At 39.8% G+C, this 14,045-nt stretch overlaps 1 protein-coding gene across 3 annotated transcripts in view; it reads right to left on the bottom strand.

The window, feature by feature from the left end:
- LOC149318819 (catenin alpha-3) overlaps positions 1 to 14,045 on the bottom strand; it is a 485,131-nt gene that overhangs the window by 169,550 nt on the left and 301,536 nt on the right. For all 3 annotated transcript variants that reach the window (XM_089510521.1, XM_089510524.1, XM_089510522.1), the window contains one exon: positions 10,644 to 10,795. In XM_089510521.1, the coding sequence (XP_089366647.1) occupies positions 10,644 to 10,795 (152 nt within the window). The remainder of the gene's footprint in view (positions 1 to 10,643; positions 10,796 to 14,045) is intronic.

The raw sequence follows: 14,045 nt of genomic DNA, 5'->3' as shown, positions 1-14,045 counted from the left end.
CTGTAGTGTGAAAGGTTCCTTAGTCTTCCACCTCTATCAGTAAGTTGAAGATTTAAGAGCCAGAATGATATAGTGGTTTGGCTGTTGGACTAAGAGCTTGTGCAGACCGGCCATAAAGGCTAGACTGGGGATGGAGTTGGGGAGTAGTGTCCATACGATGCATGCCCTGACTCTCCCCTCATGCTGCATCACAGCACTCCAATAGTGCTGCGTTTACACAATGCAGCACCAAAGGAGCACCTTAAAGCTGCATCACCAGGACTATTGTACCATTTCCAGAGTGCAAAAAGGAGCTGCAAAAAGCAGCTCCTTTTTGAGCCCTGGAAAGGCCAGATCAGGGCCATGACATGGTTGCTGTGACCCCAATCTGGTGCAGGTGGAGGCAGCTGCAGGCCACCCCTTAGGGGAAGTCTGTGTCAAGAAGGTGCGTCCTGGGTTAATAATCCTTGTCATGAAGCTAACACAAGCAGAGTTTATGTACACAGACGGGATGCCCAGAAGAAGGTCTTTGAAGAATCTGAGGTTCTCCGAAGGTCTCTAAGTTGTGTAGCAAACATCCTCTCACACAGGAATGAATCCCTGGACAAGCGAGGTTTCTCTCAATAAGAGGGCTTTTTAATCTTTACTACAAAACTATATACGAAGATTACACCGAGTATCAGATAGCCGCCTTGAATACTCACAAATAAGTTACTTTGCCAACCAACCAACCATTACAACAAACACAGAGGCAGTTACTCTAACACCAGCTGTCATTACCGACACTCTCAGTGACAGTTGATTAACAGATTACTGAAGAAACTGATGCAGCCAGAAACAGACTGGTGCATCTATGCCTAGTTTGACTTTTTTATATATATATATATATATATATATATATATATATATATATATATTTAAAACTCTTAATTTGTGGGGATCCTCTTGGAGAACAAGCCCTCCCAGAATCCCATAGCTAGAGATCCCTAAAATATGCATGAGTCTTCAGGCCTGCCTGAATAGAATTTCAATTGACTTCTAAATGGAAAGTTCTATAGTTTTCTCTTAAACATCTAGTGCTTATAAGATGAGAAAATAAGCCAAAAACAACTGCTGTGGAATGACAGGAAAGACAACAGAAGGCACATGAATTATTTACTGCTGAAGATAAAGAGAAAAAAGAGCAAAGAAAGCATTCCTTATATGGAGAGATGGAATTGTAGTAGCCTTAACCTCTCAACCTAGTGCTGTAATTATAATCAGAGGAATGAAAGATCTTTAGTAGTGAATAAAAAGCCACAATCATAAAAATGTATTTTTAGGGCTTTGGAAGTGTATCAAAAGGGCTCCAAAAGCCTTGTGAAGAAACAGAAGGGCAAGGATCAACTCAGTAGTAGTGCAACATTTCAAGAGCAGAGAGGTCTGAAGACAAAAGTATTGACTTCCTGTTGGCACCTGAAGAAGCAATGAAAACATGAAAAGCTTAACAGGTTAAATGACCAAAGCAATGTATGAGGTCAACTGTAACACAAGGAGGCAGCTCTCAGTCCTTGAAACTTACAACTGAAGGGAAAGTGCTAAAGCTGTCTTATCCACTTATTAGCAAGCCATATGTGTACCAACATTCTGCAATTACAGTGAACACAACCACAAACAAGGGAATTACTATATGTACAATGATGCACACAAAGGGCTTTATATCAAATTAAAAAGGCATTACACTGAGGTAAAATCTAATTATTGCAGCAATTACTTTTATAATTTGTACGACCCAATGGCATTTATACTTAGAGTTAGTGCTCCAAGGTGGCTCACACAACCAATGAAATTAAGATGGAATGGGGAAATGAACAGAAGAATTTCAAAACAGCTATTTTAGATCAGACCAAGGCCTGGAAGCCATATTCAGGCATTCAGTCAGCTTGTGTGCATCTCACACAGGAAAAAAAAACCCGCACTGTCCCCATTCCCTTGCACAACCACTTTTTTCACACCATCTTTTTCACCATTTTTCACATGGACAAGACTTCCATATATATATATATGTGTGTGTGTGTGTGTGTGTGTGTGTGTGTGTGTGTCATGGACAAGACATATATATATATATATATATATAGAGAGAGAGAGAGAGAGAGAGAGAGAGAGAGAGAGTTGAGCAACCACAGGAACTATCAATGAAAAGGAGTACTGAGGCGCATTACAGACCGCCTGAAAACCAGGCGGTTCCTGGACGCAACAAAAAGAAGCCGCAAAAAGCGGCTTCTTTTTGTGCCCTGGAAGTGGAGCTGTGAGTCACTAGTCACGCACACATTTCACTAAAAAAAAGTTAGCAGAAAACAGAAGCAAAAGCTTTTAGTATCAGTCTTCTGACTATGCTGGACTATAAGAAAGGGAATTGGGGGATGCAGAGGCCTGAAGCTCATGCATCAAACCAAATCTTCTGTCCTATTGATATTTTAAACTTCAACTCCCAGAACATAAGAATATTGTCCTTGTTGGCTAGGGTTTCTGAGTGTTGAAGTCCAAAATCCAAAGCCTGAGAACCACCACACAAACCATAGTTTAGCACTGATTAGGTATCTATATATAGATAGATATCTAGCTTCTTAGACTGTTTTAACTGTCCGGTGTTATTCCTTAGCAATCTCACCAACAGTTGTCTGCAGATAAATGGAAAACATGACTTTTCTTTTGCTCCCTGTCTACCTGCTTAGGTATGTTGTATCCTTTGAGACAGCTGCAAATAATAGGCTTTAATACATCTTTATTTTGTATTTTTTTAACTTTCTGATCCCAATCTTGAAAGTTAATGGACTCTGCAGCTATTGAAAATGAGTTCAAAAGCTGCTCTTCTGATGGCCAGCAGAGAGGAAAAGAGCTTTGTGCACCTTGATTTATGGTTGCTTGTGAATTCACATTTGGAGTATTGTTAAACAACTGACTGTGCCAGACAGTTATGATTCCCAGTCATTTTTACTTTATGTACTCCTTTCATTCCCATGTAGAGCCCCTGGCAGCATTACCTTACCCAGGTGGTGGCCACATCACTTTTGTAGATGTTCAAAGAGCTTTTGAGGCTGGTGCACGCTTACCCAACATCAAACAATATGCAGCTGCTTAGATACCATTCAGCTGTTGTGTGTAAACAGTGCAGTGAACCAGAACTCCACTTTCCCAACCTTTCAGTTCTCAACTCAATTGCTCTTTTCAGAAAGCCAAATCATTTCGCCTTGTACCAGAACAAACATTCCTAAGCCAAAGTAACCTCAGTATCTAAATTGGGGAGGGGGAGAGAGACATTTACATGCAAACATCAAATTACATGTGCTTTCTCGTTACTTCCTTGATAAAGATTTAGACCAATATTCAAACAGACCACTATGATAGTCTGGTTTAGTTTTTCATAATACCAGCCAAAAAATGTATAGTGTTTCATTATAAAAGGAAGAGTGAAGGCCTGGGACACCTTTAATAGATTTTACGTTAGCATGAACTTTCATGGATTACAATCCACTTTCTCTGATGGTTCATACTGGAACCTCCAGTACATGTACAGTTACATAGTTTTGGTAGTGGAATCAGAATGAAATGAAATGCAGAAAATTACAGCTGAAAGACCAAGATGGTTTGAGCACAGAAAATGGCATTTTAGCACACTGCATATAACAATAGGCTAGTTTTCATTAAAGCTGAGTGCAAAACACTCCATCTTCATCAAGAAAAAATGCTCTATCTTCAAGAGAACTAACCTTCAGGAAAGTAGAACGTATTGCCTTAAAAGACCAGAGAGGACTGACACCCTAGAAGCCTACCAGAAAAGTGTATTATCCTATAAAAGGCAGGATGAAAAAGCCCACCTCCATAAAGAATGAGGTGCTTTTAAAACTGTGAGCCTATTTTTGAATAAAGACTCTATCTTTTGGAAAGATACTTCTATTTCTGAGGTGAGGTGGGAGGGAGAAACAAACTGAAATTTAATAAAAGAAATATTCATCTTTCAGATTTAAAAGTAGGGATGCATGGAACAGCACATTATAAGTTAATGTTTTTAACAAGCCTACTTCAGTTTGTCCTTTCTGCAAAGGGATATTCAGCATTCCTCTGTCAAAAATAATGAGATATGAGAGGAACAATTTCCTGACAATTGACTGAGTAAACCCAAAGGGTGCTCACCAATGATTCCTCTTCATCCTGGTGAGAAGCACTAGTGGGGTGCCGGGGGTGTGTGTGTGTGATGGGCCCAGTCCTATTAAATATTTTTATAAATGACTTGGATGATGGAATAGAGGGCTTGCTTATCAAATTTGCAAATAAGGTCAGGAACCAAATTGGGAAGCATAGCCAATACTCCAGAAGATAGTATCCGAATTCAAAGTGACTTTAACAGATTAAAGAGCTGGGCCAAAACTAACAAAATGAATACCAGAAGGGAGAAACTGAAGGTACTACATGTAGGGAGAAAAAAATTAAATGTACAGATACAGAATGGTGACACCTGGCTTGATAACAGTATATGTGAAAGGAATCTAGGAGATCACAAGCTGAACATGAGCTAGCATGTGCCATGGCAGCTAAAAAGCCAATTTGATCCTAGCCTGCATCAATACAGGTATAATATCTAGTTCAAGGGAAGTAATAGTACCTCTCTAGTCTACTTTAGTCAGACCTCACCTGGAACATCATCTCCAGTTATGGGCACCACAAGTCTATGAATCTATAATTCTCCACCCGGCAAAAGTGGGTGCATTCACACCAGAAAATAATAGTGCTATATTCTACTCTTAGCCACCATGGGAAAGTCCGATGAAATCCTGGGATTTGGAAGTTTGAGGAAGCATTAGAGAGCTCTGGCTGAGAATTCCAAATGCCCTTCTCTTTCACTGCAAATCACAGGATTCCATGGGATGTTCCCATGGCAATTAAAGTGGGACGTTGAGCTATAATGTGGTATGAAAGCTATGTGTGGTATGAATATGCCCCATGCCCACTGATACTCAATAGACAGCATAGTTGGTTTTCCTCATGCCAATTGAGATCGTCATTTTTGGTGTCCCAAAATTCAGAGCAGGGATGCAGAGCAGATTGAAGGCTTTTCTCCTTTCTAGTATGTTGTCTGGCAGCTACAGAGTGGCAAAGGATGTGGAGACCAATCAGAACAAACTTTTTAATTTGAACTCATTGGCTGGGGCTCCCAGCCAGAGTGCAGCTCTCAATCCTCACTCTGGCTGGGTAAGCAGGTATTTAAGGAACTGCCTGCCCCCTGCCAGCAATTCCTTCAAGAGAGTCATCCTACTCTCCCACCTTCTTTTTTCTCTTTGGACTAAGAAGTATTTGTTGTCGCATATGTTTGTCAAATTATGCTCATTGGGGCCCGTTACAAATGGGCCATATAGTACGCGCAGAGCATGTACTAGGGTTAGGAAGGGGCGGTGCTTCCGCACCCCCCTAACCCTAGTACGCGCTCCGCATGCACAAAATGGCGGTGGCCGTTCCACACAGCCACCGCCATCAATACGTCACAACCGGTTGTGACGTATTGGGGCCGCACCATGGCACCTATGGCGCCCTTTGCGCAACCCCGGAAGGAGCTCCGTTTCGGAGCTCCTTCCTGCTTTGCGCGCTGAGCGCAGCCTTCAGACGGCTGCGCCCAGCGACACAAGGGAGAAAGGGGCCAAGCGGCCCCTTTCTCCTCCTCCCCGCCGCCGTGGGGTGTCCTTGGGGCTTGAAGCCCCAAGGACACCCCTTTCCAGGCTGCGGGGAAGGGGCCTTTTGCCGCTTCCCCGCAGCCTGGAAAGCGGCGGATCGGGGCCTCAGCGGCTGCTGTTGTGGCAGCTGAGGCCCCGATATACTGGGGAAAGCAGCGCCTACAGGCCGCCTCAAAGGGGCGGTCTGTAACGCGCTTTGTTTATGTACCTTTTTTTGGCACAACTTTATGTAAAGTGACAGTATTGTTTCTAGATCTATGATATATTTTGCCAATGGCAACAGATACCTAAGTGAAGATTTGAAAAGTGTAGTCAAGGACACAATGTGATTAAGAAAGCCAGGCAAGAGATTGGGGAGGGGAAACAAATACAGAAACCATTAAGGCACTCCTGCACTTATACAAAATGGATGTATAAGTATAATGTATAATGATTTTGAAAGAGTAAGGTTAGTGTCTAATTTGTCCACTTTTAGCTAGAAGAACAAATAAAGTCTAAAGCAGGATAAATGTTACCCAGAATTTTAGTGCTAATTCAGCAATGCAGGACAGTAATTGTTTAATGGTCTTCTCTACAGTGCTCTCTAACATTTTATATACAGTATTTGAGGATTACTTAAGCAGTTGACAACCTGCACTAATAACAGCATTTGGCAAAGAACTGCTTTATAACAGGGTTATTATTGTTATTTTTAAAGAAAAACCCCATATACACAAATATTCTTCTCACAGTTACATAACTGAAATAGTTCCTGTGGTGGAACATTGGGGGCTTCTCTTTTTTCCTTACCATTTGTAAGGAACCCTGTGAATTGACATTCTTGTTGTTTGTAGAGGGGAGGAGATATTAACATCTCCTGGTTATAGTTCGATCAAGAATTTCTTTGCTCACATAGGTACTGAGATTCCTGGGTAACCATAAGCCCAGTGTGTTTGGCAGAAAATCAATGTGTGACAGCTAGTCTGTTGGCTATCAAGCATGCTAATTTGCTCACCTTGGCTGCTGTCAACAGTGTATCATCACAATAACAGGCAAATATATAAAAACATCTTATCAGCATACTGAAATAAAGCTAGTATTGATTGGGCACGGGAATGTAAATTCTAATTAGGAATTAAACTTCACACTCCCCTTCAAAATACATACCATTTTTTTCAGTTTATTTTGTAAAGCAATATTCTGAATCAGATTTCTGGGGATCAGCTCAATGGTGGCTATACTAGATACAGGTGACATGAGTTGCAGTGCAGAAATTTCCAGAGGATCACATGTTCCCTAGCTCTGCTGTAAGGCCATGGATAGGATGGAATAAAAATGTGCAGAATGTGCATTTTATGTGCAGAAAATATTCCGTGAAAAAAGTCTGCACAGAGTCAGTCCTTAACAACAGGAGACAGCATTTTCTGTTCAAAAATTATTTCTATGTGAAAATGCTATTTAACCACATGTAAATTTTGAACAGAATTACTTTTGAACTGCAAATTGTTATTGAAAAGGCTGTGCGGTTTTCAAATACTATCTTGCAATTGGAAGAAAAATTGTTTAAATTTCTTGTTGCTTACTTTGAAAACCAAATTAATTAAGGATTACATTCCTAGTAGCAAATTGTGTGCTATGTCCCATACAGAAAACTTCCACCCACAAAAAAAACATTCTTGGCAAAATAAAATAAAATAAATAATCTGTATTTCTTAACTAAGCATCTTCTATACCTGCACTTAAACTTTTTGTGCAGAAATCTTTGCTATGGGGGGAAAGTGTGCAAATTATTCACTCAGGCATGCAAGGATAAGATATGCAAAAATTTACATCACACAAGAGGAGGAATGAAGAGTTTCTTCTGTTTCTCTTTCTTTTTAAACTTAAAACAAAAACAGGAATGTTCCCTCCACGAATGATAGCCAACCTGAGTATTTTGATGGATATTGGAAGGCTGGGTCATATAATAATGAATTAAATATAATGTAATAAATTTTAGTGACTTATATATTTGAATGACACACCATTCTCTCTCTGTGCTGTTTCCCATTGGCTAATCAAGCACTTTAAATACATGCAAATTCTTTTTTATTTGGTTTGCTAGAAGGTTCTTGTAAACCTATAAAGGCAATTAGCTCTCACATTAGTGCACCAAAAGTTACTGACTTATGAAAACATTTATTGGTTTGCCTGACCCAAAACCAATTTTGCCCTAAAAGAAAAGAACCTCCAACACTAGGGAAGCTTCCTTTCCTTGTTCTGGGCAATTCTTTCTTGTCACAAGTTGGCATGATCTATTTAAAAGCCTTCCATAATATTAGGCTATTTCCATGTCACACGTAAAAGATAGGCTTCAACCATCAGTCCTGGGACTAAGTTCCTCTGCCAGGATGTTCTGTTCCTTAATAATCCATCAATAGTTAGTTTCAGCTAGCTCTGAATTGGTCTGCTCTAAAATAAATAAATGAATGGACTCTGAGCTCCTGAAACAAAATGTTATCTCAGAACTGTGGTGGATGTCAAAAGGAGAATTGCAAACAATTTTGCCATAAAGCAACATTCGAGTATAATTTGGAGGCTTGGCCACTAACAATAGAGAAGCTATCATAAATGACTTACATGGCCACAAAGGTAGGGAAAATTTGAAGTGTTTCTATGTCAAGGCAAGATCTTTTCTATCTTTATTTAAGTGTCCATTCCTTCCTATGTCCTACACAAATTGCCTTGCATTTTTCACCTTTGCTTCTCCTGTCACAACCAGAATTGATCCTTTACTGACCACATGACATTAGAAGCACAACAAAGAAATCTCATTTCGCACTGAGTTACTTTCCTAGCTTCATTCTTTTTCATTTTCCTATTTGGTTGTGAGACTCTCATTTTAAATGATGGAAATGTGTGAATATTTTTGTACCTATTCTCCAAATGCACACGTGATTTGGTGTCCATTTTTTGCCTGTGAAACACATCACAAGCCTTAAAAATGTACAGACAACTGAGGGATCAATGTGTTCCATTCCAGTGGCAGTACTGAAAGTTGCATGTCTGTTTTGATGTAGAAAGGCAAATCAGATTAATTTCCCTCGTGCCTAATAGATATTTCATTGGCTTTTTACTAGTGAGAAGGGAACCCCCCCCCCCAAAAAAAAAGATAAGTGAAGCTTATATTTTATTTTCAAATCCATTATAGCCACTATACATCTACCATTCCCTGTAGCAGCTAAGTTGAGAATTTCAGTTCATACTGTATTTAATTTAATATATGACTGTAATATCTGAATGTAAGACTGTCTCTCACCAACTTTAATATCTGAATGTAAGACTGTCTCTCATCAACTTTGGGCCTGTCACCATGAATGTTGTCTACTTAATAGCATCACTGTGTGGGGGTGCAGACCACACCAGGTGACACCTCAGAGGGAGGTGACACCCAGACATGGCCCTGTTCTCCTCAGGAGAAAGGGCTAGTAGCAAGGAGCCAGACTGAGTCTGTGTGTGCCCCAGCACCTCCTTGCTACCACCCCCTTCTGCCCTAAGCAGAAAGGGGTGATGGCAAGGATGGCAGGGAGGTGTGTGCACTTCTCCCAGCTCCTTGCTGCTGCCCCTTCATCCCTGAGGAGAAAGGGACTGAGGCAAGGATGGTGGGGAGGCATGCATGCTTCCCTGAGAAGAAAGAGGAGGTGGAGGTGCATGCACTTCTCCTGGCTCCTTGCTGCCCCCCCCCCCCTTCATCCCTGAGGAGAAAGAGGCAATTGCTAGGATGGAGGGGAAGCACAAATCTCTATTTGGGTGTTCAGAGGAGTAGCAAGATAAGTATATAGGAGCAGTATGCTAGTCTAAAAAGGGTTCGTGCATGCAGTGACCCTCTACAGACAGCTACCTTTTAGGTGACTAGAGTGTTGATGAAAGGAGTGGGACTAGCATGCACTAGTATGCTCATTTAAATCCTGTTCTGATCATGTGAATAAAGCTTTTGCATTTGTGGTATTCAAAGTGTTATAGGTCTCTCTCTTTACTTACTACTCAATGTTATTGTCTTCAGTAGTTTGCTCATATATGTGTGTGTGTGTGTGTGTATATATATATATATATATTCAAATAATCAAGTGACAATGACATCTTTGTTATGCACAAGGGTAATCTAGTGCATAAACGGTTGGATTTATTGGAGGGATTAAAGTTTATACCGTTTACTAATAGACAATTCTTTATAAAGAGCTGAGTTTTACAAATATTTGTTGTATGAAAGAGTGAGAAACTTGCCTAAGACAGCAGATACTGGTGGATCAGAGCACAGTGTTGGAGAAGAGAACTGTGTATCATAAGTTCTGCCTGTGCCCCCATAGCAGCCTACTTTAGGAACAGTGAAAGACACTGGCTAGACAAGCTCAACTGCCACTTGACCAGATTGTTGTATATGAAATGACAGCAGGTTCCTTCTTGCTTTCTGGTTCAGACAATGAAATGTATTGAGCTATTCTTAGCCCAAGCTGCTAAGTACCATGAGACTATTTTTATGTTTCAGAAACTTGGGCAGGGAGGAAGAAATCATTTACACAAAAAAGATTTTCGACACAAGTTAGGGTGTGTGTGTGTGTCATAAATGAGTATTTTAAAAAATGAAACCTCCCACTGTCTCACCCACTGGGTAGAAAAGTTTTGAAATTCTTCATTTTTGCATGTGATAATGAAATCAGTAAACACATTCCTGCTACATAGTTCCTTCCTACACCATTGGAAAAACAGACAATTTCTGAACCAAAAGACAGAAGTCTCTATGACACACCTTCCAGTTATGACTTCATAACATTACATTCAGTTTCTCCAAACAAAACACAAATGCCTCTTATGAAAGGCTTTATCTCTTGAATTGATATTTGCCCAGTTCATATTTACTTCACAATCAAATGAATGCTAGACAGCAAAGTGGTTGATAAAATTGTGCTAACTGCTAATCAATGAAAGGATAAAGACACTTACCCGAATCATCATAACTGAACATCTAATATCATGAATTGTGTCATAGACCTTCTTAGAGATATCAACAAACTGATTGTCATCAAACAGGTGAATTGTATTCCTGCTTAAATTCTCCAGTGCTGTATTGACTTGAGTAATAAACTCTGGAATCACTGTTCATTGAATAAAAAGAAAAGAGAGTTTTTAAAAGACTGTTGCAAAATATATTCTAAAAAGATTGTCTTTTAGTTCTGGACAAGCAAATGTACCTGGATTTTGAAAAAGCCTCTGGACCCCAGGGACCTCTTCACACCACACCCTACTGTCACTCTGCTTTAACTGTCATGGCTGAACTCTATGTAATCCTTGGGTTTGTAGCTGGCAACACAATAATTGAACTCCCTGTCTCAGAATTGTAAATACTCCTCCCTAAACTCCATATTCTAGGATTCCAGGCAACTAAATCATGACAATTAAAGAGGAATCATAGCACTATATTGCATAGCATGAAGGGGCCTGTGATGGTAGAAAGAATATGAAAAAATATGACAGTAATTGGTATTATAACTAGTAGTACATTTAAAATCCATCAATTAAGCTTATCATATTAATTGTTAATTCACTTGATCATTCATTGCACAGTAATCAGTGGAAATCTTTACGTGTCTCCATCAACCACACCATATAGGAAACTGACAGTGTGATGCTATACTATTCAGAAAGAAGCACAATGTCTGAACAAATGAATGAAAATGTTTTCAAGATCATTCATTGCTCTCTAATCTCCCTATCCACACTTCCATGCACAGACTGTTCAATAGCACTCTTGTCCTGGAGAGAAGAGAGATCCTTAGTACATATATAGCTCTCTGGGTCCCTCAGATTTGGGAACAAATATTGTCCTGTTAACGCAAATAACAAATGAACTGATAAAACAATGTGGCACACTATTATTACACTCTGTGTTTACTGGAGAAAATGAGAGTTTACTCCACATGGACCTTATCTCCTTAGTATTTACTGCAGTACATTTAAAGATTGCTTAGTGCGAAAAAAATCTGGATAGTCTCTGTGTAAGAGGATGGCTAGACCACATGTGAATGATAGTGCTACTAGAAATGCTGACATAAACTAAAAGCAGCCAAAGGAGAAAATAAAATAAAACAATTTTTCAGACATTTGGTGCCCATTAATTATTTTTGCAAACAAAGACTCCTCGACATATGGTCCACCATGAAGCAGTGGCAGAGTGCTTTCTAGATGCTGCCTTCCTCTCTTTGTAAACTCAGACATGGCCCTTGCTAACTTTATAATTTCCCAGACTATAACTGTCAACCTACTGCCTGTCACTCTCTAAACTGCTCCAATCCTTTCTGCTGCTCTCTTTGTTCCTGAACTTGTTAAGGCGTATTGTGTCGAATGACTAAAAAGAACATAATAGTTTAGATTTAAAGAAAATAAAAAAGGAAAATATAAGCAGTAGAAGGCACTCATTCAGGCTGCTGAATCCTCCAGATAAATTGGACCCACTGCTCTGTCACCTTTTATTGTGCTTCAGGTGAGCCCCAGGGCTTGTCCTGTTGCCCCAAGACTGTCAAGGTTCAAAAGGGTTTTTTAAAAATCAGTTTTTGCTCTCCCAGGTCTTCTAAATGCACTCCTGAGATTTGGGGGCAATCTTGCCACATTAATTCCTGCTAAGCTATTTTAGGGCCAGGAAAGGCCATTTTTCCCCCTAGCAAGAAGTGATCTGGTAGCTGACCTCTGAGTAACTTCCTCTTGTAAAAAAAAATCCACCTCAGGCCTAAAACACAGAGGGCATTTGGCGCAAATAAATGATTTTTTGAAGAGAATGCAGCCCTCCAAGTCCCCCAGGGGGGCAATGTACCCCTCCAACCCATAATAGTTGGCCACCTCTACTATAGGAAGTTGTAGAAGTGTTATATGTATCCAAAGTTCATTTGCAAACTGAATGTCTCTCTGTGAGTATACACACAAACTAAAAAGAAAAGAGGCTTTCATTTCGCTGTCCAGAAATGTGGAATACAGTGGTACCCCGGGATACGAATGCGCCGCCTTACGAAATTTCCGGGTTACGAAAAAAATCCAGTTAATTAATTGTTTCCGGGTTACGAAGGTTATTCCGGGTTACGAAAAATTTTTTGGTGCTTTTCGGCGCGATTTCACACGAAATCGCGGCTTTTGCTATTAAAGCCTATGGGCTTTTCGGCTAGCGAAAGTTTTCCGGGTTACGAAAGCGGCGGCGGAACGAATTAATTTCGTAACCCGGGGTACCACTGTAATTGTAGAGACTGTTGACTCTTCAGCTCGCTTTCGGTAAAGTTCTACATGGCTATACTGCTGGAAGAGGGTGTCCCATTGAGTTGAAAGGGATATATTCTAAGAACATTTCTATAGGTTTGCAGTTTAAAGGGAAAAGGCAAAGAAGAGAGCATGAATAAATTGCTGTTGTTGTTGTGTGCCTTCCAGTCATTCCTGACTGATAGTGACCCTAGGACAAACGTATCACAGAGTTTTCCGGGGCTGAGAGTGTGTGACTCAGCTAAGGTCACCCAGTGGGTTCCCATCACTGAGGAGTGAATCGATCCTTGATCTCGAGGGTCATAGTCCAATGCTCAAACCAGTATACCACATTGGCGCACTCTATACATTATACATAACTACAAAGAGTATAAAGATCTGGACTTACACTTCGATTCCACATTTTTTTTCCTTTCAAAATGGTGAAGTAATACCTTATAGACCACATTGTTAAGAGGCTGGCATTGCTACAAATTAATATCATTATGATATGATATACATATCCTCCCCCCCCCCCCCATAGTGCTTCCCCAGGATGGAATTCTAACTTCAAACTTAAAAAATTGTAAATGATTAAAAGTGATTAATAAAAATAGTATATTTTTATATTAAGAATAGTTATGCACCCATAGACTTGAAGGCACACTGCCTAAAGCAGTGTAGATGTTTAACGTGATACCTGGGCACATGTGTTCTATAAAACAAGCACATCTAAAAATGCTGCTACCAACTGAATAGCTTTTTTAACCTTCTGAATACCACAATGAAAAGCATTTTAGAGCTCTATAGATGTTTTAAAAGCTATTTTAGTAAAAGATTAGACAGGCTGTTTAGCTAGAAAAAGATTGATTTGCACACTGTATTATAATTATAAAAGTCAGCGTTGCTCTTCATATTATTGTACTTTTCCCAGTCTGGATAGAGAGGACTCATGTAAAGCACTACAGAGCAATAAAAAAAAGTCATAAAAATTTATTTGATGATAATACATATCAGTTACAACCTATTCACCATAAATGTAATCTTAAAACTAATCAGATTCAAGAACAAAAGATGTTATCCCAATTTTCCATCAAAGCTCACTAAAGGAAATTGGCTCTCCAA

The sequence above is a fragment of the Sceloporus occidentalis genome, unplaced genomic scaffold (assembly GCF_023333645.1).
Source record: "Sceloporus occidentalis isolate IW3139 unplaced genomic scaffold, rSceOcc1.0.p SCAF_2, whole genome shotgun sequence".
NCBI classification, from domain to species: Eukaryota; Metazoa; Chordata; class Lepidosauria; order Squamata; family Phrynosomatidae; genus Sceloporus; species Sceloporus occidentalis.
The sequence above is the reverse complement of the archived record's forward strand: the minus strand, read 5'-3'. Positions and strand labels throughout refer to the sequence as shown.